The 27766-nt window shown below is 36.4% G+C and overlaps 1 protein-coding gene across 3 annotated transcripts in view; it reads right to left on the reverse strand.

Annotated features, from left to right (window-relative positions):
• The window catches only part of LOC764762 (interleukin enhancer-binding factor 2), a 62592-nt gene that overhangs the window by 33123 nt on the left and 1703 nt on the right, over nt 1-27766 (reverse strand). For 2 of the 3 annotated variants that reach the window (XM_031000319.1, XM_031000321.1), the window contains exons 2-11: nt 27677-27760; nt 27115-27163; nt 24512-24574; nt 23512-23640; nt 22720-22822; nt 20993-21175; nt 19260-19338; nt 17156-17243; nt 15470-15646; nt 11269-11356 (exon numbers count right to left, since the gene is read on the reverse strand). In XM_031000319.1, coding sequence (XP_030856179.1) covers nt 11269-11356; nt 15470-15646; nt 17156-17243; nt 19260-19338; nt 20993-21175; nt 22720-22822; nt 23512-23640; nt 24512-24574; nt 27115-27163; nt 27677-27760 — 1043 coding nt within the window. Of the gene's footprint in view, nt 1-11268; nt 11357-15469; nt 15647-17155; nt 17244-19259; nt 19339-20992; nt 21176-21261; nt 21351-22719; nt 22823-23511; nt 23641-24511; nt 24575-27114; nt 27164-27676; nt 27761-27766 lie in introns of all 3 variants that reach the window. The other variant, XM_031000320.1, reaches the window with a different exon arrangement.

Here is a 27766-nt window from a genome sequence, read left to right on the forward strand (position 1 = left end):
ATGTATAGGAGATTTGAAGTGTTCTGACATCTGTAAGTTTGTTAGGTTATTAGGTAGCATGAATTTAGCTGCGGATCAAGTACATACTTCTCATTCCATTCTAGCTCTGGACCCAACCATGAATACAATAAAACTGCCAGTGAAATCAGACAGTTGAGTGCAGTATTAAGAAGGAAAAATACTCGTACTGCAGGTGACAGGAGAATTACCTGCCAAACACAGCCTTAGGTTGAATTTACAGGTAATTTTTTCCTTCTTAATACCATCCAAACATAATTAACACAATTTGCCGGATATCGATGGGCATTAAATTTATTCATTAAAGCTTTCATGGCACATGGATCAGTTCTGTTAAAATGTAACTCTGAAAGCTTTTAGATTAACTATGTAGGCCTACAATGGTGGAGTAATAAGGGACGATAGGCGCTCATTTTCTTTGCAAATTGTCAGTCTCTCCACGTCTGGACTGATCAGACAGATTAGTGTAATTTGGGAATAACACTATAAAACCTGAGGCTATGTTTAATAATGTCTGCCCTTCAAAATACCTATATTTCCGTTCCATTTTCAATATTAAGACAGGCCTAATGAATTATAAAATTTATACAAACAATCAAATACAAAGTTCATGGTTGATCCAAAGTTATATAGGTAATTGTTCTGTCTAAATGGTTTTATCTAAATAATTAAATTATATTTCAAGGTAATTGTTTTATCTAAATGGTTTTATCTAAATAATTAAATCATATTCCAAGGCAACAATGGATCTATCCAGTACCGGTATGCAATTTATGTTTCAAAATGGTAATTTTGACCTTGCCAACTTGAGTATTTATTTGTTTGATTTGACATTGGAAGAAGGCAGTTTCTGATCCACTTTACTAATTACATTTTTTGTTAATGTCATCATCATAATTGCTACCTGCCATCAGGAATATATTTTTTGTTATTTGTAACATTGTCTATTCAGAGCAAGAAGGAAGTTAGGTCTGTGGTAAAATGTATGAGTTAACACCTTTTTGGCTCCAAAACATATCATATGATTTGGAAAATTCTAGAAAGAAAAAATCTGATTACATACATGTATTTCTGCAATGAGAAGACAAACATCAATGGAAATTTGACTTCATGTATTACTACTCATGTTTGACAGTTTGAGCATACCCTACATCTATTCTACACTGTCAGTCTACAAGCAGATGAGGATGTAGACATAGAACATCTCTGGAAGGTCAAAGGGCAGAATAAAGATGCATCTTTTATCTCAAGAGCTGATTATCTATTATTTCAAAAGAAAACATAAAATATAAAATATGACTTAGATAGAAACACAATTTTTTTAATTCAAATGCATTGTTTACAATATCACCAAACAGAAGAGGTAAACTGGCAAGTTTTGAATTCAGAGACTTTGAATAACTCTCTTCAAGCTGATTACACTGGTATAATACTAATGACTCAGTCGAAAGTGAAAAATGAAATAGATGAATGATATAGCAATGGAGGGCTTTTAAGCAAGCCTCAAATTGATTTTGAGCCTTCTCACGGGGGCTATTTTAGTAATGACAGGGGCTCTTTTTTTTTTATACAATTCCCATTGAATTAGTACTCACGATACTCCTAAATTCTTTGCTTTATCATCATTATCATTTATTTAAGTCAGCATTTTCCCTCTTACAACTTTACAAGTTACATATCGTTACTGACTTTCATCCTGTGATGACATTCTCTGTTTTAAAAACCAAAGATGGCAGAATAATCCATTGTCCTCCGAGTCCAAACAGAAATCTGGACGTTTGGTCCCAGTTTCTGAGTGGTGAGTTTGATAGTGCTCGAGTTGGGGAACATTTTTGCCGACGGTACCATGCCAGCGGTTGCCGCTGTCCCTGGCACCGGTAAGCGTCGGCCTGGAAAGTTTTTTTTTTTTTTTTTTTTTTTGCGGCCGAATACTCAGGTACGAGAAATGGTACCCGAGTAGTTGTCGACCGTGCAGGTACTCGAGCATTCGAATACCCGTCGCAGCCTTACTTAGTTCCATTTTATTGATTTAAGGTTTGAAACTCAATATTGTGTGAAAGTTATAACAGAAAAGATAATCATTATTTTGTAATTCCACGGGGGCGATTTCTAATTTTGCAATCGCCCTTGTAAGCAATCTGACGGCGGCGATTTTGTAGCTCACGGGGGCGAATCGCCCGTCGCCCCCGCATATTTTGAGCCTTGCTTTAATGTAAGCTATGGATTATAATAATATCAATATTGGATCAATTTGGAGGGATGAGGAAAATGAGGTTCTAATTTGATTTTGTGCACAACTGAAAGAGATAATTATTTGTATTCCTTTATACTTGTATTAAACGCTCATTCAGCTTTCCATTTACACAAAGTTGTATTCTCATCAGATATGGCTTAAGGATATGAAAAGTAGTAACATTACGAATCCTGAAGATTACTATACTACACCAGGTGCGTGAAGTGATTAGGCCTACTTTTTTCATTCAGCCTACACACTAGGCAGCACTCTTTCTCACCTGGTGGAGCAATTAGTTAATTAGTCAAATGATTACTAGGTCCCTAAAAGGACAGACGGCAACAAAAAGACAAAATCAAGGTCAGACTTTTCAATTGTCACTTAATGAGAAATTATGCCCTCAAATGATTTTTCATTGTGAAGCACAATTTATGGACATTTATAAAGGCTTATACAAAGTATGCTCCATGATCAATTCATCATCTCTTCTATGGGTAGCATGGAGTATCCGAGCGACTCTCCACAATTGTCTGTTGAGTGCCAGAAGGGCATTAGCTCTGTAGTGTTGAATGATACGAGTTAATGCCCTTCTGGATCTCAACAGAAGATGTGATTACCAGTAGATTGATGGATCAGACTTACAATTTCAAGATTAATATACATGTACCTATGTATTGAATAATCAATACAACTAAGAGAATACTGCTTTTGTATTGAAGTTTTGAACATGTGCAAAATGAAGCAAAAACTAACAGATACACTGTACCCTCTTTTGTTTTTATAGATCAAAATAAATTATATAAGAAAACCTCATGAAGTCCATGAAATTGTATTAATCATACACTGTTGAAAAATTTGAAACACTCTTGAAAGGAAGCTCCATGAAGGTAAGGTTAGGTTAAGGTCTTGTAAAAACTTTAGTTCAGAAAAGATGGCATATGGGATAGAAAAAGATTGTGCCAGATGTGTGATAGTCTTTGAAGAATATTGCAACGATGACTGTTAACAATTTTCTTATGATGGGACACTAAAAGAAATTCAAAATGTAGACTATAATGCAAGGCACAAGTAGAGAAAACAAAGATGCAAATGTGTGCACACATTCTATGAATCTCTGTGGGATTGGATGTAACAGAGTTCTTTCAAATACTCGCACTAAACCTGATCTGAAATTATAGACAGAATTTCCCAAAAACTTATTTGCCACATGAATCTTGAAGACACCTTAAAAATTGACATACAAACAAATTCAACCAAGTTTCATTCAAACATCCTTTTTCACTATTGGAACCAATGTATAACATAACCAGGGAAAAAAAATACTTTTAAACATTTTGGGGGCTACTTTTCCAGCTTGCTTGCATGAAAATAACACTCTTTAATTCGTTTTGCATTGAACTCTATGCAAATTTTGGGGGGCTCTTTTTGGCATTTCGGGGGCTAATTTGCCCCAAGCCCCCATGTATTTTTTTCACTGAACATAACCTCAAAAAGCACTGCATGATCAAATTCTTTATGCAGTACATGTTTTTGTGATATGGTTATCAAACAGCACATCAACGACAACAAAAATTACACAAAAATGAAAATACTGAATAAAATGAGGGATATATAAAGTAGCTACAGTATCCGATGACTCTATTTCTCGCTAGCATGGAGAGGACAACGTGTAACATGATCTTCCAAGTGTCCTATACTTGAGTATGTGACATGACGTGCCCAAGGGCTACACATGAGGATAATCATTGGTCAATTACCGGTATCTTCCCTCTTCTTTTTAGTTACTACTCCATGCCCGTCAGGGATGCTAAATTCAAGGACTTAAAAGCCAGTATTAACCATGACCTTATCAAGCCTTTTTCTCCCCAAAATAACCGACTTCTCTTTTTTCATGCTCTGAATGTGAAACCGAATGTGAAACCATACAGTAGTGCACTGCTGTTTAACCTCTCTAAACCCCCATAAATGAAGGATCAGTTTAAATGAACTTTACTCATAAGAAACACGTTACGGTTTGAGGCTAAGCTCCTGATTTCATTGCTAAATATTTTAAAGGAACAAACCTTACATGTACCAGATTCTGTATCAAGAAAAAAGCCCTGGTTAAAAACATAAGAATTCTTGGGCAGAATTGGTCATCCACATCAGTGCCAGGCTGCCAACAGAGAAGGGTTTTAATATGTCTAAATCATGAAGATATGAATATGCAGTAACCTTTCCCTAGGTGTTAATGTAAATGTCATTTTCTCCATGATAATATGATAAATCAAGATGGATCAACCAATAGGAAGTGAAAAGAATTCTTTTGTATCTGGACAAGTAACTAATTCAGAACCATGCTGTTGGTAGTATTTGTTAGAAATTGTTTCTTATCAAAATTAAATGGATATATAGGATTGTGTGTGAGCATTGGTTATATTATTTGTAAGATACGTAGCTAGGTCTGACTAAATTGGAGTGGAAGGGGGTGGGGGCGGGTGGAAGGGGGTGGGGGCGGGAGGGAGGGGTGGGGCGGGACGGAGGGCTGAATGAATACAAATTCTCGCACTCCCCACCCGCTACAAATCTATTTCTGAATTCTGAGCAGTACAAATATATTCCATTGATACTCGATAACAATCCAAGCAGGGTTTTGACAGAAATAAGATGTCATCACTAAACCCCAGATTCCATCTGACTGGTATATACATTGGTATATAATAACCCGAGCATGAACCTTATTCTAGAGATCTTAAAATAATCTGGCAGATGCCTGCTTCTGGTAGGTTGGTGGAGATAACAACTTCATCATTTTCTTGAATTAGATGCAAATATTCTGCTCATCACAATCATCTGGGCTGCACACAAAGAATTTGGAACATGATACAGTCGCTGTAATAGCCCCTGACCTTGGTAAATCCTAGGTAAATCACCCTCATTACTCCATCCAATCATATACTGATCCTAACCCAAATCAAACTCTTGACGAACAAAGCGTTCTTACCGCCTATGTCAGCATTGGTCCCTATTGTTTATGTCAAAGCGAGGGAATTCCAAACTGAGCACATCCTAATACCCCACTTCAATCATACTGCTCAAAAGAGTTTGGTGGCAACGTGTTACCATACGGGAAGCTCAGACTATATATATACTGCTCAAAAGAGTTGGGTGGCAACGTGTTACCATAAGGGAAGCTCAGACTATGGTACTGTTCAAAGAGTTTGGTGTTTAATAAAGGGAAGCTCAGACTCTATTAATCAACACTTTTTGTCAATTTTTAAGCTTGAAAATATTGATGTTTACCTTTGTTATGTTTTTATGTTTAATACTATTTGAGTGGAAATAATTTGAATTGAATTGAATGAATTTACATGAATTGAGTTAAAATAAAAATATGTTATTACTTACAGAATCCATCTAAAACTAGATGAAACTTTGACTGCGTGCAGTCGAAAATGATGCCTCCGTCATAGAGCAAGTTTACAAACCAAAACAGAAGAAATTTTTCAAATTCAAGTTTCATTGTAATCCATTAACAAGTTCTCAGAATATAGTGATTACAAGCAATTTCTCATATACATATATGACCCTTTGATCTTTGACCTCATGACCCTAAAATCTACTCAGTTCATTGGCTCTGCAAGATGTCCTGAGTTAAATAGTAATCCATCTGTCAGTTCTAATGAGAATGCGTTCACAAGCTATTTTTGCATACATAATGAGCCCATGACATTTGACCTTTGACCTCATGACCCAAGAATCTACCCAGTTCATTGACTCTGCAAGATACATATATGACCTAAGTTTGGCAGGAATCCATCAATCAGTTCTTGAGATATCGCGATCACGAGCTGTTTTTGCATATATAATAAGCCCTATGACCTTTGACCTTTGACCTCGTGACCCCAAAATCTAATCAGTTCATCGGCTCTGCAAGATACATACATGACCAAAGTTTGGCAGGAATCCATCAATCGGTTCTTGAGATAACGCGATCACGAGAACGGGACGTACGGACGGACAGACGGACAACCCGAAAACATAATGCCTCCGGCTACTTCGTAACGGAGGCATAAAAATGTAAAAAAAATTCTATCAAACCTTACTTGTATGCCATGGCCAATTTGTATGAATGTAGGCTTGCTGGAATACTTGACCTCAATGTATAAGCTTGTTTTCCTTTGCGTGTTTGGCTCGCAGACCACAACCTGTTCTCCATCATGTCATAACAACAACCATGTTTTCGTTTCGTGTTCGTGTTCCCTCTGATGCAAGTTATGCTTTCGTAACTCAATATCTCTATTCTTTTATGATTATTTAGAAAAATCTTGGTAAAACAGGGTAGGTTTGCATTAGTGCTGTATGAGTATCATCCCATGATTGTAATACGTATCTAACCACAAAGTACGGTAAGTGCTTTGCTCCAGGTTTTTTCCTCAGAATTTTAGTTTTGTTAGTTGCTTTTTTTTTCTTAAAATTATTTCCAGTCAAATGAATCATATCTGAACTGTTTCAATAGAATATTTCTTCAAGATGAACTATATAATTTAATATTTTCAAATTTTGTTTGTCATTGTGTTAAAACTGGGAAATTATTATTTATTCCTTTAAAAAAAAAATAATTTTAAATTGACACAAGATGTAAATGCCAACCAAATTTTCACTGTGATGAACTACTGAATAATTAACAGAACGATAGATGTAGATCTTCACATACTTTGTATGTTTCTCAAAAAAATCTATTCAGGTATACCCCAAGAAATGGATTAAATCATCTTCAAAATTGTTTGTGCAATGATTAGGGTGAAATTGATACTATTTTCAGGCTGTAGGATGCAATATTCTTTCCTTTTCATCCAGTCAGAACTTACTGTAATACATTGTATTAAGTGCTTTTCTGATAAACTATTCACCACACTCATGACCCAATTACATGATTTAAGTTTCATTATCCATTCATTAATCAAAATATGATTAAATTACCTGTGCGTCCATTCTGCAATAAAATGCAATTGACGGCTGGATCAGATTTACACCGTAGACACATTTTTCCCTCATTATTACAAAACCATCCTTTGAGTCTGCAAGACATGTTCTGTTTCGCTCTAGGCGAGCAAACAGTGTATGAAACAAATATCCTTGATAATGTTTACAGGCATAATATCTCATGAATGCAATTTTATAAAGGCCCCTTGTATACATGTAAATGAGAGAGAGAGAGAGAGAGAGAGAGAGAGAGAGAGAGAGAGAGAGAGAGAAAGAGAGAGACAGACAGAGAGACAGAGAGATAAAAGTCTAAATGCATTATTCAAGTTCTGTTTCTTGATGACAACTGGCAACTTCTTTTATGAACAATGTGATGTACAGTATAATTATAAGATCATCATTAATAATATTTACCTCTAGGTCCAGGTAAATAAACTCATATGAGAATAAGAAACATAATTTTATAAGATCAAAGCTCTATTAAAACAATTAACACTATTTATATTTTTTTTTACATGACTCAAGCACATTGATTACACTGCTGCTGAGGCTAGAAAGATATGTGCATCATGTAGAAATACATACCTAGCTTAATTTTAAACAAATTCAAAAATACAATGGGGGAGGGAGGGTAAGGGGTCAGAGTGTTTTTGCCTCCAGGGCTACCGAATTATACATATTAGGAAGGCCTCCAAAATGGTTGAGTTTCCTTCTTTTAGGGTAGATTATCCCTCCTACATGTAATCTTAAAAAGTACCCACATAAATGAAAGAAAAATGTATATGCCAAGCTAGCGTGTACACAAAAAGTATGAAAGTAACGGTATTTATAGACAAAATATGTATGAAGAAGAAAAACAAAGCATAAATACACTAGGAGTTTACCCTGAAAAGAAGTTGACTTTTGTAAAAGCAGTTTTGACAAACAGTTTTAGTTTGAGGAAAATCTGATACAGGAAAAAAGAAACGTATCTGAAGTTTTACATTTCATTACAAATGTGTATCTCTGATATTTCCATTGCAAGCAGATCTCTAATTATTTTTCCTTAAACAAATTATTAATTTTATCTCTCAGCAAATGAGAATTTCATGTACTGTATATATCATACCTGTGCCCTAGACTTTTTGTTGGAACCCTGGTTTTACAGATGCCTCTGTGCAATAGATGTATTCCTTAACCTTTAATCAACATTTTCTGATGATTCTTACTTTTAGGTACAAAACAAAGAGAGAGCTGCTCATAAGGTAAAGCACAGAGTTGCTCACATGTGTTTGATCAATATCAACTTTAATAAAAGTATGGATTTCTTATTCTTTATCCATATTTTTCTCAAACTTATACCTGGATGTTTCTATTAATTATCGTTATTTCAGCTTTTGTTAACACATTCTTAATGTCAGGGTGTATGCCTCCTCCTTTCAGAACAACCTTCTTTGCAAGGCAAGAGTTGTGGAATTATTTCTCAGGCAGCTGAGTGGAAATGAATTATAGCTCTACAAAGCCGACAATCTGGAGATGATTAACATTTATTATTCAGACTTTACAAAATGAAATCCCCTTTCACTCTTAATACCTCGCAGGAGAGGGATTTGGGTGCAAATTCCTATTTTTGAATTAATGAACAGCATAAATTATATCTAATGTATGCAATCAATGTAAGAACAAAAAAAGCTTATTGCAGAATCATTTGAATTCCTCTTTCGAACCATCAAGCCTTGATGGTGATCAACGGCTAAAAAGGGATGAATATTCACAAAGCAAAGTAAATATTAGCTTTACTCTTTACTTAGAGCCAATAGAATGATTCTATGTGTATTCATGTGAATATACATACCTATACATTAGAGAGTTATCTATTAATCAAAGGGGAAGTTCGTCTCAAGTTAATTTTCATTTGCATAAAGGTACAAACATGAGGAAAAAATGGTTTGTAAAAGTGTGAAAACAAATCAGATGAAGGAAATTGGAAAGTTACCTGCACATGTAAGATTTTTTTCGAAATAAACACATTAAAGGTACTATGTCTCATTTGCAGGCCAAAAAAATGAAAAAGTTAAATTCCAACTGCATTTGAAAGATAATACTAATTTAGAAATTCCCTAAAAAAGGTGGGGCTTGAAAATGTCTTCAAGTGGGAAAATAACGACTATTACTTGTCAAATCGACTTTAGGGCTATAGAGCCCAAGAGTAATAGTCTTGATTTTCAGACAATTGTACCGAATGGTCATACGTTTTATGCTGCGCAAAGATTCAATCAATTTAATCTTGGCCATCACAAGAAGTGGGTTATTGATGTAGACAAATGCTCATGTACCCTTTACAACTCTTTTCATGTATGTTATTACCAAAGAAGAAAAAAAAGCCAGTCAGTCACTCAATAGTGTCTGGCAGTGAAGTCTAGCAAGTAAACGGGTTTCCTTGCATAATTCAAAAATTAGGGCACTGCTAACGTTTAAATTTCACAGATAGGACATACATGACATATTCATAATTCCTGCAAAGTTGAGGTCGGCTGCAAAAGGGACATAGTACCTTTAAAGAATGCAAAACATGCTCTTGGTATAAAAGTCACCGTAAAAGTGAAAGGGTAATCCATCCTTAGTAATGAGTTCATTTGTATAAATGCAGAAAAATAAGAGAAACAGAATGGAGAAATTTAGAAATGAAAAGGACCGATAATAATGAAGTTGTGAGTATTTGAAATATGAGATCTCTAAATCTATGCGAATCTAAAATTGGTCATTTGTCATCTACAAACAAATATCTTAAATTTCTGTTTTCTTCCAAGCACTTGCTCCCTTGGGCTTGGGGCAATACTTGAAATATATTATGGATAGCATATTATTAAAGGGCCTCTAACAAGAAATGGTCCTGCTGAGCTTTACTTATTTCACTTTTATTTTATTCACTTTGTGTGGAATGGAAAAGTTGTCGGACACAATGTTAAAGGGATATTTCTGATTCAGCCAATTTGAATATACCTACAGGCTATAGTGATTACAGTTTTTAATAATTCATAACTTTTTTCTTTTATGTTCATCTACTTTTAAACTTTCACAAGTCTGCTTTTCTGATTTTTATGCGTTCTATTAGAGTAATTTGCTTTAGGTAGGATTTTCCTTTAAGTTTGATAATTGTGTTAAAAATTGTAGCTAAATTTTTTTTTTACAACATTCACAAAAGATATCACTATAAAACTATTCACAGTTTTAAATTTAACCATTACTCATCCTACTAAAATAGCAAGGTTAACACTTACAATTCGGGGTCCAGTTATAACATTTTAGAAATATCACATCTCTGAAAGAAAACATTCTCACAGAAAATTGAGTGCAACAATTTCACATCCTCACTATAACTTGCTAGTAAGAAGAGGTTTTAATAAACAAGGCCTCAAACTTTGTATTACAAAACCAAATAATACACCGAAAAAGTCAATTTCAGCACTGATGAAACAGACTCAATAAAATTACCGAGAAGAACCAATAGATCTAATATGCCAACAATCAAGGCCTCAAGATATCCTATCACATAACTGTTATAAAAACCATGATCCGAGGGGAATTATGAGTGGGACAAGGATTGGAAATCTTCCATACAATATACTCCATTCTAATTAGCCATCAAAGTTCTGGAAAGCTAGTAAGCTATTTGAGAGATTAACTCCAGCACTACAAATGCACTTATGATACTATCACACTCTTAGAGATGCCCATTAACAGATCAAACCATCCTCATTTTACAAGCAATTATAAAAATAATAATATTAAATATAACTTATAAAGAGCCAAATCCACTCTGTGTAGTGCTCAAGTCGCATTAAATGCCAATCCTAATCCATCATCATCACAATCTACAATATATAATTCTTTTGGAGGGGATCCATCAAACAAATGGACTGCTAAGTCAAATATGACAGAAAATTAAGAACTTTGCAGAAAATAATGATTACACATTCAGGGCCTAGCAGTACTTGAAAGAGATGAATGATAAATAGAAATGGATTCATAGAATAAATTTGATTCACTTTCTAAAGAAGTAGGCTTCTTACCTGCATCTCCCTCAAATCCAAGCACTTTCCTGTGACCGCCATGACTTAAAACTCTTAATAATGTTTGGGCTGTGAATGCCACTTGGTCCTGAAAGAATAAATAGAGAAATGTACTTAACATGATACAAACAAATTTTACTTCATCAAATACATACAATTTTGTTAAATTCTTTCATACATGATTCATACATGTATCAATATCCTATTTATTCTTGATTTTGCTGTTAAAAATATTCTGGTTCTATGTAATTGGAATATTGTTCATTGTATTTTTTTTTAATTGGGACCCTGCTCACTAGCGTTTCGCTTTTAAGGGTATCTCACCATCTTATTTCATGTTTTTATTGCTGTTATTTTGCCCATGTACTTGTGTTCACATTGTTTTAAAATGAAAAATGAATGAAATTGAATTGAATTGAATTGATTTGTTTAAGAACGATTTCATGAACAAAGAAAATTCAAATTCCTTTGTCGAGCCAACTTTACGATACACAATATGTTAGTAAAATCATCAAATGTAAATCATGTAATGTTACATTTACAACACAAAAGGGCTGACTTACAATGACTTACCAAGTACACTAAAAGTGTTCAAAGATGCTCACAATGTTTGTGTATAATAGGTCAAGGGGGCCGAAACCATCCCCATCCCGACCCGGTGTACATGTATATTCACCACAATGTTAAGGAATAATTGCTTTTGCAACATGAGTTTATATAAAAATATAGTCTAGAACCTGCATCTTTTCATACCAAATTTATACAATTTCAACAATGGAGTACAATGCAGCATGCAGGAAAAAAATGTACCAATGGCAGCATAGTAACAGATATTAAATAAATCAAGATCCCTAGCAAAGCATCAGCTGTTTAAACCAAAGCTCATCAATATTTCAGTTTTACAACCTACAAGTTGAAGGCTGCGTCTTTCAATATTAAAAACACAGATCCTCGTCTGCAAAAATTAAATTATTCACACGGTCAGTCTAGCTGACAGTGGTCAAAAGTCTACACCCAAGACTTGTGAATTTTTGATGAATGTTTCAGTTTTATGTCAGAAAATGTGGGTGTTATGCATGTAATAGCAGCACTAAATAATGTGCATTGTTTGATGCAGGTAAATTCATATAGTCCAGTAATGCTCTATTCTGCTTTAATATGTGCTCTTAGTGGTTTATGAATATGATAACGCAGACATCCAGGCACTAACCCAACCTGACATTAGTCAAAGTTGAAAGGTCATTAAATATTCTCATAACTAGAGGCAGAGGAGTAATTTCAAAGGTATTCTTTTTAATTATCATCACTATAGTTTTCTAGTTCATCATCACTTTCTTGATTGATATTCAACCATGTGTTGTTAAAGTAAATTCTATTAGAAGTACCATTAAAGCAAAATTTTACTCTGATGCTGTTAATTTTGTATGAATCTTCCAAGGATAGCATATAGATCTATGTCTCATACAATATTCATGCTCAGGAAAGCTTCAAATATTCATAAGGACTTATCAGTAATTCCCATGGATGGCATATAAGAATTCCAACAACAAAATGAGGATGTACCATCTCTTCTTTCTTTTCAACCTCTCTCATTTCCTTTAATTATGCTTTCAACTGTGTTTCTTTAGTTCCTAGTTACTTCTCGTAATATTTTAAATGGAAGTCGATGAGCATGGCATAGAAGTCTATTTGAAGTACAACTCTACTTGTTTCAAACTTAAACCAGTACCTGCTAACTATAGTTACCTGATCACATATAGGCACAATTTAAACCCATGTAAGAGCAAAGATTTAGTTTGTCAATTTACAGGCGCCAAAGGTAAATTTCTTTATCCTGTAGTGTGTGAAAATGACCATATTTCTTTAATTAAATGAAGGTTTCAACTATTATTATGAAAACTCCTTTTACTTGTGCATTTCTGGACTAATTCGGTTTGCTTCATCAATCCTGGTACATTACAAATATAATTGCAGAAATTTGATCTACATGGAAGGGTTGACACTTGGTAGAACAAATAGATAAAATATTGCCAAAAGATTCATCAAACTGAACAAAAAATAAACCGAAAAGCCATAACTGTGAATGTACAGAGTTGATGCAGAGCTGCCCTCAGCTTTGCTGACTGTACAACATACATGTACATGTATTTGGTAAAATAACAACCCTGATTCTATGACATCAGTGTAAAAATCAATGTCTTTGTTCACAGGAGATCTATACGGATTGCTACAGTTTTTCATCAAAGTGACTCTTATCATGTGAATCGGAAATATGCCAGGACAAGAAATATCATACTGTAACTTCATGAGGAAACAAAGAAGCATCGCTACAAACATTTCTTACTATCAACAACTCTATAATCATCTATGCGATGTTCATTTCTGCATCACACTCTCTAAAGTACATTATCATAAATCCTTGAATTAATTGACTTTGCCACATACACCTAAAATATCATCAATGAAAATGGAGACCCGTTAAAAAGTGTCTCGGTGAGAAGATTATTGTGCACCGATACTGGTGCCACAGACTAAGAAGCGTTTTATGAAAATGTTTTCATTTCACAGATCACTTTGAAATGGGTCGAGGAAACGACCCAAGACATATTATCAGTTACCAAGTGTCCTCTTGACTTTTAAAGGTGTCAGACAGACATCTGCACGGGACGATGACTCCATGAATATTGATACCAGTCTGCATCGTGGTTCATCCAATCAGATGTAGCTTGAATTACGATAAGGATCGCTATTAATAAAGAGGTCTCCGGCAGTAGCCAAAAAATAACCTTATGGTCTTGTAACTCGGAATGTCAAGTATACTCGTATAGGATATTTGATATTCGAGATAGATTTACAAAAAAAGGAAGAAGAAAATGGTGTGAGATAATGAGATGCACATGACAAAGAGAGAGCCTGAAAAATGAACAGAGGCAGACGGAACGAGAGAGAGAGAAGGGTAGAGAGGGAGAGAGATATATAGAAAGAGAGCAAAAGAGAGAAGCCCAATCCAGACAAAAATAAAGACAATGGATAAACCCAAGAATGGAGTAAGCCAGAGACACACAGAGCCAACAAGATGTAAAATGAGACAGAAAATTTAGACTAAACGAATAACATGAAAATAAGGAGAGCTATGGAGGAAGAAAGGGATAGAGGAATGATAGAGATACATGCTTTCTTGATGTGATGAGTCTATAATCTTCACCTAGTAAGAGAACACATTTTTCGCTGATAGCTGCAGCTGCAAGCACTCTTATCCTTACCTTCAATGTAATTCTAAACCAGTCAACATTACAATCCATTATTCTAATTTTCATCCACTGACCACCCGTTTGTGCTACTTCTGTTTGTTACCTTACATCGTTTCATTCCCTTTAACCAGTACGAGATGACAACGATCGTTTTGAGGATTCAAATACACACCCTCAAACTTTGATTTGAAAAACTATTGTTTGGCTGATCTATAATTCTATTTGCAAGTATCCTCCATACAGCTTGAGGGCATATATCATGCATGACCTTAAAACTTGGTTCATCAAAGCCCAATGCTAAATTGTTTTCAGCTTTTGGTTAGATGTGGCCACGGGCTACATCTCTATTGCAGAATGTTGATCTAACAGCCCAAGTCAGATGCATCATTTTGGGCAAACAAACAAGTGATGGATGTATTTCATCAAAAGCCTTCTACATCTTCCAATATATGCTGATATTGAGGGGAAATCCCAACCGTTTACGCTGCATAAAAGAGGCGGTGGGTTGACTACAACTCGGAAAGTAGAACAACACTTCCTGTATGTCTGGATTTCTGTCATCTTTAGTTTTAAAAACGACATTGTTACTATTATGTGTAACAAGTTCACAAGCACAAATTGGCGCCTTCAACTGCACCTCGGGTGGGTTTTTGAACTCGCACCTTGCTTCCTACCGACGGTATCGGCAATTTTTTGTTTTTAAATAGGGGTGCGTCTTATACACTGAGATTTACGGTAGTGACGGTTATACTTACTTTTTGTGATAATATTATTATTTTATTAGTTTTTATCTTTGAATGAATTCTTGTAACCTTTATGTAATAATTGTTGTAAGTTCCCTATGTTTCACATGATTTTATTGTAAACTTAATGTAATTCAGCTTGGGCAACTTTTTTCACTGTTTTTAATGAACCAATTCAACTCAATTCGTTATCAGCAGGAAACTCACCTGGTGTTCTAGCGAGAGTGAAGTGTGAATTCTGACCCCGCCTCCTTCACAGGGGTCGATGATCCCCACAGATCGTGGGAGAAAGAACCCAGCGGAGAGGAGAGACAAGCAGCGTCTGAACGCAATGCTGATCTGAAGGGGGGCATGTGATGGGTTGTTCATAACGCAGTAGTGAGCCTGTCCAAAAGAACAAAACAGAAATGAAATGTTAACAAAATGACCAGGGCCCTGTTTCACAAAACTTATCACCAATAACAAGTGGTAAAACCCTATACAAAATTTGCTCTCAGCCAATCAGATCTCCTGATATTAGGAGCTTATAACAGGTATTTTAACTTGTTATTGATAACAAGTTTTATGAAACAGGGCCTAGAACAGCTGTGATTGCCTGTACTAGGCAATATTTTTCTTATACCAGAGGTAAATGATTACGATAGACATGGTTTCCATTTACATTTTTCTGATTGTATTGGATGTATGAATTTGGTTCGGTTGAAATATCTTGGACGGTACTCAACTTAGTGTGTCATTAGGGTTTTGGGGGGATTTCCATGAGAATTTTACCCCTACAACTAGAGAGCATATCTTATTTCCATGATTACTTCAGTTTTATTGAAATCCAATAAATAGTTGTCATGTCAAAATTGTCAAGTGTTCTTTCATACGACTCTATGATCTTCCGACTACTAATCATAAATATGATTTGAAATATGTTTGTTTGAAATGGCTTCAACAGATCTAAAGCTAATGACGTTAAAGATATTCCAATGTTAAAAGCGAACACAGATGTGGATTGGTTAAAGGACACCTCGGTTTCACTGTGAAATATGCATAAATACATTTAAGCACTTCCATGAACATACCAAGCCCAACCTACATGTAGTTATATAGAATCCATTTTAAGACACTTCCTTAATAGATAAGAGGTTGTGGGAATTGAATTTACAAGATGCAGTAGTGTCTCCTACTTTGAACGTAAGTCTAAAAATCTTCTTTTTTTTATCAACACAAGGGGTGCATTACTGATAGTAAAAACAAAAATGCCACATATATGACTTAATCATAAGTATTGAGACAGAAGACAGAGAAATAAGAGAAAGAGACAAAGAAAAGAAAGAGAGAAGAAAAGAGGAGGGAGAGAGAAAGAGAAAAAGAAAGAGGGAGAAAAAAGAAAGAGAGAGAGAAAAAAAGAGAAAGAGAAAGAGAGAAGAAAAAAGAAAAAGAGAAAGAGAGAAAAAAAAGAGAAAGAGAGAGAAAAAAGAGAAAGAGAGAAAAAAAGAAAGAGAAAGAAAGAGAGGAGAGAGAGTGAGAATTAAGTAGAGAGCGTTAAAAAATGAACGTTAAAAATGCCTCTGCAGATCATATCGTGCATGAAGAGGGGTCCCAACGACTTGAGGGGGCACTTATGGAAACGGAGCGTCTGGGATTGATGGATAACAACCCTGAATTCTACTCCATCCGGAAAGTCAATCACCCAGAGACCCATTATGGGCCACACACTGTGAACACCCAGCTCGCTATTTCACTTTTAATTTTTATACCAACCTAGGAAATATTACACGCATAAAAGTAGTGAGTATAGCGAGTATTTTTTGCATATTCATGAGTTCTGGGAAGGGAAGATATGAAGGGAGGCTGAAGAGATCTTGAGGGTGGGTTTTTTCTCACGGGTAGGTTACTACTTACCAAGAGGTCTATCATCCAAGGATTGAGAGGCTCAAAGCCGGTGAAGCGTGTCTTCAGGTACTTGAGAATCCTGATCAAAACTTTAACCCTGCACAATTAAAGAGGGTAGGTGAAGTTTTAATGCGTAGGCATATAAAACGCACAAGATGTATCAAATTCTGATCATGTAAAGACAAGTTAAGAGAAAAAACATTGACTCAGAAAATTCTATGGGAAAGGGTAAAAGGGGTATGACTACACAGGAAATGACAAAAGATGATTTACTCTAAATGCAAATTTTATTCCATATCTAGAGAACAGAGTACAAAGAAGATCTTGAGTAGGTGTGAGAAGGTCATGACTCTATAATCCTGAGGGACAAGAAGATTTGTTTTCTCCTAAGGTATTAATAAACATTGCACAAAAAGATAGTTAGCATTAGGGAATGTAGAACAACAGCTGTTTGACTTTAAGCAGTCACACCCTTTCTTCACATTTCACCAGAAGCTTATTACCATAACCGCTGTGATATTTTATAACCACCAACTTCAGTGGCAGAGGCATAAAAGTGAAGAAGTAATACAAACCAGCTCAAATCACATTTAATACTGAATTCAAAGACTTGAAGCAATTCAATTGTGAAGGGATTCATTTGACTAACTACAGTACCAACATTATTTATTTTAAATATCGTGATCTAAGATCAGTTTTTCATATTTGATTCTAATTTTTTTTTTTTTTTTTAAATGCTTTCTTGACCGTCATCTTTCACCTTTGACCCCTTACAACCAAAATCTAATCAGTTCATCCTTACATGCTTCAGTGCATTTCAAATTATCATGCAATAGAGACATTTTCTGGTATTTTACTAACATTTAAATGTATATGACCTGTGGACCCGAGAAGGAATAGGAGACTTAACCCTATCTAGCCTGGGCTATTGTGAAACTGCATAGCCTGAGGGGGAGGGGGGGGGGGGGCTTCTAAGCCCCCCCCCCCCCCCCCCCACCTCCCCCATGATCTTGGCCGTGAAAGAGCACGTTGCTGCGAAAATTTACTATGGTACTATGGTCATTTCCATTTTTAAGAAAAATTCACTCATATACATGGTAATTTATGCAAATAAGGTAATAAAATTCACATTTTTACTCATTAATCATATATTCTTCATATATGAACATAAGTTTTCACTACAAATACTCTTTAAGACCATTTGGGATAATAATACACACAAAAAACAGAAAAAAATTGGAAGAGCCAGGCTATTCCTTATGTTATCTATTGTTTTCATTTTGAAAATTTCTTATGTATTTCTTTGTTTTTTTAAACTTATGTATTTTATTGTTTTTTGTTGTTTTATTTCATTTCTAACCATAATTCAACTTTTATTTACCCCGAAAAATAAACGTGTAAACTATAAACAAGACCAAATAACCAATGTTTTATCTCTATTTTGGAAAAATGAGATTTCCATATGTTTTGCACACAAATCACGAAAATTAGCAACTTTTGGGCTGACATGCAAAGACAAAAGGTCAAGTGACTTTGTAACGGTAGATCCAATTATCAAAAAAAATTGTTTCAAAAGATGCGCAAGCCTCGAAAGAAAAAAGTTGTAAAATTTAAGTGCAAGATTTTCTACTTAGAAAGTGTCCTTGATTTACACCGTTGCCCATAAAATTGGAATAGAAGTTGCTTACCTCTTTCCATGAAAAGATTGTGACAATATGAATTATTCTTGATAGAAAGTTGTTTCTTCTCAGTACTTAATTGATTAATCTTAAACTAGGATTACTAATAATAATCTGAATTTATATATCGCTCAATACAAAACACTATTTTATTACTCTGGTCATCGGACTCATTCATGCACAAGAGTATTCCTACCATATGGTGACCATATTCATATGGCAAATAATAACACAGGCTTTCGTCATCCTACCAGATCCCCATTTCTTTCCTGGGTATGATGGAGTGGCAAATGTAGATTGATACCTTGCCAAAAGACATTAGTGCAGTATCAGGGATCGAACCCAAAACAATTGTACATCATGCATATCCATGCCTGATGGATGCACAATATATATTATTAATTTTGTAAAACTTTAAACCATGATAAACTTACACTGAATTTGTTGCATTTTCTTCAAACCATCGGGCATGTCGAACAGCTGCTAGGGCACTTTGCATGGTCTTGAGAGGTACTGAAAATAAAGAATAATGTTTGTGATGAATTGAAATATGTGAATAAGCTTTTTTATTCTTAAAATTACAGCATGAAATTTTACAGTTTACCACATAATACAAAACCGATCTTCTATAATAGAAGAGAGAGTAATTGAATGTGAATGGTCCAAATGACAGTTTGATTATAACAAAAGAAACACTAAAAGATGGGAATGCACAATATATCAACAAGTCAAAACTGATTTCAAGTGGCTTTACTTCATTAGCAAACCCAAAAGCCATGAAGTAATATGTGTTGATCAATTAATTGCCAAAGCGTCTTTGTCATATGGCTTTTACTAGAACCTGGACCAGTTTATCAACAGTCTGGTGACTTACCCACCAGACTATAATACTTCTCCTTTTGTCATCTTTAACAAAAAAGTAGAACCTAAGTGTTCAAAACCAAATTTCATCAGAGCAAGTTGATTCTATTCTAATGTGATACATAGAAACTAGATGGAATTCGACTGCGCGCAGTCGAAAATGATGCCTCCGTCATAGAGCAATTTTACCAACCAAAACAGAAGAAATTTTTCAAATTCAAGTTCATTTGTAATCCATTAACAGGTTCTCAAAATATCGTAATTACAAGCTATTTTTGCATACATAATGAGCCATGACCTTTGACCTCATGACCCAAGAATCTACTCGGTTCATTGGCTCTGCAAGATACATACATGATCTAAGTTTGGCAGGAATCCATCAATCTGTTCTAATGATAATGCGATCACAAGCCATTTTTGCATACATAATGAGCCACGTGACCTTTGACCTCATGACCCCAAAATCTAATCAGTTCATCGGCTCTGCAAGTAACATACATGACCAAAGTTTGGCAGGAATCCATCAATCTGTTCTTGAGATAACGTGATCACGAGCTGTTTTTGCATATATAATGAGCCCTGTGACCTTTGACCTTTGACCTCGTGACCCCAAACTCTAATCAGTTCTTTGGCTCTGCAAGATAAATACATGACCAAAGTTTGGCAGGAATCCATCAATCTGTTCTTCAGATAACGCGATCACGAGCCGTTTATGCTTACATAATGAGCCCTGTGACCTTTGACCTTTGACCTCGTGACCCCAAAATCTAATCAGTTCATCGGCTCTGCAAAATAAATACATGACTAAAGTTTGGCAGGGATCCATCGATCGGTTCTTCAGATAACGCGATCACGAGCTGTTTTTGCATATATAATGAGCCCTGTGACCTTTGACCTTTGACCTCGTGACCCCAAAATCTAATCAGTTCATCGGCTCTGCAAGATACATACATGACCAAAGTTTGGCAGGAATCCAGCAATCGGTTCTTCAGATAACGCGATCACGAGAACGGGACGTACGGACGTACGGACGGACGTACGGACGGACGGACAACCCGAAAACATAATGCCTCCGGCTACTTCGTAACGGAGGCATAAAAACTTTGACGTTCATATTCCGTTACGAATCAATATGAACAGGGTCTGGTGTATATAAACAAATCAAGAAATTTTGCTCCACATCAACACATTTCAAAACATGTACAGTGAACATGACTTTTTACATCACTCTAGGCCCCCAGAAAGATTAAATGTGGTGCCATGCTGGTATTAGATATTTATTTTCTCCATTGACTACTATACTCACAGTGGATTGAGGCATCTAGTTTCTTCATGTTGGGAGGAATGGTGGTGACAAGGATCTTAACGGTGGCATCCGAGCTGCTGATCTCACACCCAGCCTCGTTGGCCAACATCGTGAGCACTTCTTTGGGGTCTGTCTCCTTTACTCCTTCTACTACCTTGTTCCCTAGTGCCATCACTGCTTCAGCTGAAATACAGGAATATAAGAAGAAAGCATGAGGAAGGATGACAATGATGATAAGAATCTTAAGAGCTGCTGTTCTCACACGCAGCCTCATTGGCCAACATGGTTAGTACTTCTTTGGGGTCCGTCTCCTTAACTCCTTCCACTACCTTGTTCCCTAGTGCCATCACTGCTTCAGCTGAAATACAGAAACATAAGAAAGCATGAGGAAGGATGACGATGATGATAAGAATCCAAAGAGCTACTGATCTCACACCCAGCCACGTTGGCCAACATGGTTAGCACTTCTTTGGGGTCCGTCTCCTTTACTCCTTCTACTACCTTGTTTTCTAGTGCCATCACGGCTTCAGCTGAAATACAGGAAAATAAGAAAGCATAAGGACGACAATGACAATAAAAATCAGAGCTGCTGATCTCACACCCAGCCTCATTGGCAAACATGGTGAGTACTTCTTTGGGGTCTGTCTCCTTTACTCCTTCCACTACTTTGTTCCCTAGTGCCATCACTGCTTCAGCTGAAATACAGAAAAACAAGAAGCATGAAGAAGGATGACAATGATGATAAGATCAAAGCTACTGTTCTCAAACCCATCTTTAGTGTCTGTCTCCTTCCAGTGCTGAGAAATACAATTGACTCCTTTCACCATCTTGTTGCTGAGCATCATCACTGCTTGAACTAAAGTAAAATAAATATCATTAAAGGATCTTCAAGATTTGTAATCATTCTACATTGCCGATTTGCAATTTCTTAAATGACTGCAGCCTTTGTTGCATGTTAACGTGCCTCTCCCGTTTCATAGACATAATCTGGGTTAAAGTGGAACTGAATAGATGTCCCTGAGATAGAATGTTATGCTAGTTTACATATGTTCCCGGCGACCACAGCAATCACGTTTCAGGCCACCATGGACAAAATAGGATGGACGTAAGACAACGCGGGGGATGGAATGGGCAAACGTGACAGGCCATGATCGCTGTTCCAATTTGGCCATGGCAGTCGCAGAGCAGTTGAGAAACCTAGTAGGCTGTAGTAAAACGGGGTAAACGCAACAAAACGTGTCAGTACATGACGAAATACCTAACAAAACTTGAATACAGAGAAAAAATGACAAAAATCCCATGGCGCACTAAGTTTCAAGCAAAGGGGCTGCCGTGGTCTCCTGGAACATGATGTAAACCTAGAATTAAATGAAGGCCCCGTGTAGAGGAGAGTCACCACCTTTGCACTTTAAGAATCCAACGCACTATTTGTATAAGAGTAAGGTGAAACCTCGTTGTAGTGGTCCATCTGCACATTCCCAATCAGTTATCCCGGGAGGAGAGACCTGGGCAGTGTATCACGAAACCGTCACAACAACAAGTTTGCCAACAAACTATTGAAACACGTTTTTTTTAAATTTAACACACGTTTCAATGGGATGTCGGTGAGCCTGTAGTTATGACGGTTTCATGAAATAATGTCAAAGTGTCAAAGGGTCAAAGTGATTCTGTTCCCTTTCCCCCTTCCCAGGCACAGGTCAGGTGATGCCAAATATGTCATAACTTACTTGTTGGCAGAGTCTTGAAAATGACAACTAGATCAGCTACAGGGCTGTTGGCCATGATGGTTCCTTTCTTGAATGAACCAACCTGTCTCACCTCCTCTATACTCTGTGTACAAATTGAAAATGGTGATGAGACTACGCTGTAAATATGACTAATATAACTTCACATGAAATTCTCAATTCAGAAATTATTGTAATAATCATACAATGATCTAAGAAACTTCCAATAATCATAAAAACTTATGTGCTAAATTATTTTATCTTCTTCTAGTTCTGATTTTAATATTTCAAAAAAGCATGATCTGCAACCGATTTCCTACATTTTTTTTTCCTTCTCTTATCATCCTTTTTTAAATTTATTAATGTTTTCTATTTTCCTACCTCCTTTCCCACCCAAACAATATCCTCTAACACAAGCTATTTTTCAAATATTAAAAATTATTGTTTTGAAATTTCCTTTCTTTTCTTCTTCATCTTGAATTTTAAAATATATGAGTTTTCTAATCCTGTGGTGGAATCTATACATAAGTTTTTCAATAATAAATCAGAAATAATGAACAATGAAGGAGCTATTTCAATAATGGCATACTGTATAACGCAAAATATTTCCAATTCATTTGTATTGAAGTTGAGCATGAAACATTCAATATTCCAAATTAATATTGAATTTTGAGACATATGCCAACAAAAATGTATTCTTAGAGATGTATTTTGCATAAAGTATTTTGCACAATTAGAGAACTGAAATTTAAACAAACATATATCTTAGCAATATCAAGCAACTACTCTATTTACCACTTCAAAGTTTGCTGGTGGAGAAACCATTAGGTTGTCTAAGACAGAGCTGATTTTGGTGACAAGGTTGAGTACTGCAGTCTGTTCATTGGTCCCTGGGGTCATCTCTGTGTTCTTCTCCAATAGACTCTGCAGGAATTCAAAAGAGAGAAAGTAAGGATATAATGTCATCTCAACGATTGTGACAAAGATGTGATTGTAGTGCGATTAATTACTACGGAATGCTGCAAAGGATAGTCCTGAGTAGAATATGTGATTCTTTGCTAAAATATTTGTCTCATAAGTAGCCTATATGGTCATAATCAATTTACATTGAGCAACAGCAACAAACTAGATGGATCATCAACTGCACACAGTCAAAAATGATGCCTCTGCCATTTAGTGATTGTACAAACCAAAACAAAAGCAATTTTTCAAATTCAAGTTTGATTGTAATCCATTAACAGATTCTCAGAATATCGTGATTACAAGCTATTTTTTTTTCATATACATGTATGGCCTTTGATTTCTGACCTCATGACCCTAAAATCTAATCAGTTCATTGGCTCTGCAGGATCATACATGTCCTGAGTTTGATGGTAATCTGTTCATCGGTATTTGAGATAACGCAATCAAGAGAACGGGACATATGGACAGACAACCCGAAAACATAATATAAAAAGCAAATAAACGAACGCTCCATTTCTGTGAAAGTGATAATCACTTTACGGTTATATCAGTCCATTTTTCTGAAAATACCTCATCTAAAGTTGACAAAATTTATTTTGCAAACAAAGTTCGGGATAATATCAAATGTTTACCTTTTTGATGTACACTGTACCATTCAAGTTTGAAATGAAGCTGCAGTGAAAGTAAGCAGTGAAGCTGCTTATGTTTAAACCATTTAAGAAAGGTATTCATAATCAAATCATATAAATGACTTCCTACATACTACATACACATAAAATAATGTTGCCATGTTGATCTACTATTAATTGAAACAATTTGAATTCATTCTCACCATTTGTAGAGGTGTATCCTCCGTGGGGGGAACTGGTTTCGTCCTCTGGAAGGCACTTTCACACTGAGAAGCAAGACAAAAAAATTGAAAATATCAATTAAATGCCATATTCTCCATAACTACAATGACGGACGGACAACCCGGATAACATAATGCATCCGGCTCCTTTGTAACGGAGGCATACACACAAACATTATGTAAGTTTACAATTTTTAAAACAACTCAAACAAGAGGCAAGGGTGGTGTAGCACTCTTCGTACGGACCACACTACCTGAGACATGCAAAGAAATACCATGTGAATCACCAAGAATTGTGGCTGCCTTCTTCCACCTGAGAATCTCCACAGAAATTCTTGTGGTAATCTACTGCAATCTACCTAGTGGAATATCCCTAAATGACCAAGCAGACTACCTCAACTGTCTTGCAAGCATCACACAAATCAGAGAAAGCTACCCATCTTCCTCATCAATCATTGTTGGAGACTTCAACGCTGATACTGTTACCAGTAACCAGACCAAACAGACTCACTCACGAGCCTCACAGCCGCAGACTGTGATGAGAATGACCGTACCTACTGTACAGATGATGGAAGACATAAATCCAGCATTGATGGCTTTATTGTGCCAACCGATGAGCTTCCCTTGTAATACCGAGATAACTGGGAATGACCCGACTTACACCTCGGATCATCTTTTGGTCATCACAAGTCGACTAATTCAACCCAAGGTTGCAAGACGCACTGACCTCAGTGATAACCTGAAGAGCACTCCCCTGCACAGGATGAAAATCAAATGGCACACTGTAGAGCGCAAAATGGTACAGGAGAAATATACCACTCCCATGGAAAGAATAGCATTTCTCATCTTTCAAAACAACAACTCAAATCTTCTGATGACACCTCGATTGACACACTATTGCAAGAATTCAACTCGGCAATGCAGATGACCTCCTTAGCACTCCCGCACACGGTTCTCTCCAAGAAGAAAAAGGGCAAACCTGAATGGACACCACAACACTGCCCAGAAAGCCAGACAAATCTGGCAGAAGGAAAGTGGTGCTAACAAAGGAAGAAGATATAATGATCACTTGAGAGAGAAGAAGTCCTTCAGGAGCTGCTTGAGACAAGATAATGCCATCCAACGACGTAATCTCCAAAAGCAAGTTGAAGAGGCCTCGCGCTCGGACCAAACACTCTTCTACCATGTGAAATAGAAGAGCAAACGTAACAAGCAGCATAACATAGCTACCTCCATTGAATATGATGGCCACACATTTGATGGCTCAGAAGTCATACTTGGATGGCACAAGTATTTCACAGACCAGGGGGGTGTTTCACAAAGATCCTAAGTTGAACTTATCTCTAAGTTGGACTTGACAATTATGGAAAGCCGTTAGCATCTTTGAAAATATTTTGTAAAAGTTATTTTAAAAGGCATAAACTGTTGGTTCAAATCATTCATGTTTTCTATTATCATGGAGATTTTATGTTCTTGATGTGTAATTCATGAAAAGTCCCATATAAATTTTTGCTTTTGAATATATTTTATTTTAAGGCTACAAATGGCTCTCCATAATGTTTCAGTCCAACTTAGAGTTAGGTTCGACTTAGGATCTTTGTGAAACACTCCCCTGGCAAATAACCCCTCCCACCTCCTTTCATCTGAGGAAACAAGCCCAGTGCCATCACGAATCACATCTGAAGTATACTGAGCTCCAGGTTACCATTGGTTCACTCAAACCAGGCAAAGCCAGCGGCCCTGACAATATTAGCTCAGAACGCATCAAACAACTCGGCGTGATAGCACGAAGACTCCTTCTCCTCCTTCTCCTGAATGTAATCCTACAAAGTGGTCACTGCCCAAATTCACTGAAGACAGGAATCATTCTGCCCTTCCACAAAGGCAAAGGAAAAAGCACTCAGGATCCACGCAACTACGGTGGCATCACACTAACTCCAACGCTCACAAAGCTGCTCGAAACCTGCATCAGGCCTCTCCTCGAGGCACAGCTGCCATTAAAGACATCCCCAGCCAACAACAGTTCGGCTTTCGCAAAGGCTTCTCATGTCAGTTGACTGCATTGTGCCTTCAACTCACAATCGAGATCACAGGAGCTACAAAGAGACCCTTGTACATCTGCTTTCTGGATGCAGAGAAAGTGTTTGATAAACCATGGCACCTTGGCTTACTGCATAAACTAAGGAAATCCGAAGCTGATCCGGATATCCAGCCCATCATTCACATCATACACAATCTCTATAATGGAATGGAAAGCCAAGTCCTCTGGGATTGAAGGGTCACATGAACTGCTCAACACCCAGGACCCTTCCCATCTGACTTGCGCTATTCTCTTGCCATATGATCCATCCCTTCCCTACACTGTCGACGATTCTATTTTAAAGATGACACTTCATTATCTTTACAAAATTCATGCCCATCGCCTGCACTCCATACCCTCCAACTAAGGATTATATAGCAGATTAACAACACAGCCTACCACTTTGACTGCGATGAACTAGCTGATCTCCATAAAGTGGAGGGACAACAACAGAGAGAGAGAGAGATGGGGGAGGGGGTGAAATAGGATCACAATTGAATCTTACCTGGACTATATCAAATGGAATGTGTGGCATAAAAGCTGGTGCTCTCCACCTATGAAAAGAGAGAATGGGTGATAATCAAGTCAAAATTCTACATGAAATGATGCAGATTAGGAAAAAAATGAGACATGATACATTCTTCTGTTTCTTATCTGCTATCCATTCTTTGCAGCTGATAAGGATATCTTGTTTAACATCACATATCAACTAAACATACAATGTAGACCATAGTTATTTGCAATTAAAGAGCAATCTTCAAGAAAAGCAGTGGGCTTCATAAGAACGATAAACATTGTTGAAAGTTATGGAGAATCAGAGATCATCAAGTATGTGTTATAACTGGAACCCTCAAATTGGCAACTGGTTCATGTGATTGTGACGTTGAAACAGAATTCACTTCATTCATTTATTACTGAAATGTGCTTAGACATAACGTAACCATTCATTTCAAATTCTCTTTACGTTAATAGTTCATTTATGCATCAATTCAACATAGATTCTGTCAGTAACATATTCTGCATTTTGAACCCTTTTTCACAAGAGTAGCAGTATCTTTATTACATACATTCCTCTCGGGCCTCCTGGTCCCCTAACTGGGCCTCTGGGTCCTCCTCCACCTCCGCGACCCCGTCGACCTGCAGTCTTGGACCTGAAA

This window comes from Strongylocentrotus purpuratus, unplaced genomic scaffold, assembly GCF_000002235.5.
Source record: "Strongylocentrotus purpuratus isolate Spur 01 unplaced genomic scaffold, Spur_5.0 spur5_scaffold_6, whole genome shotgun sequence".
Lineage (NCBI taxonomy): Eukaryota > Metazoa > Echinodermata > Echinoidea > Camarodonta > Strongylocentrotidae > Strongylocentrotus > Strongylocentrotus purpuratus.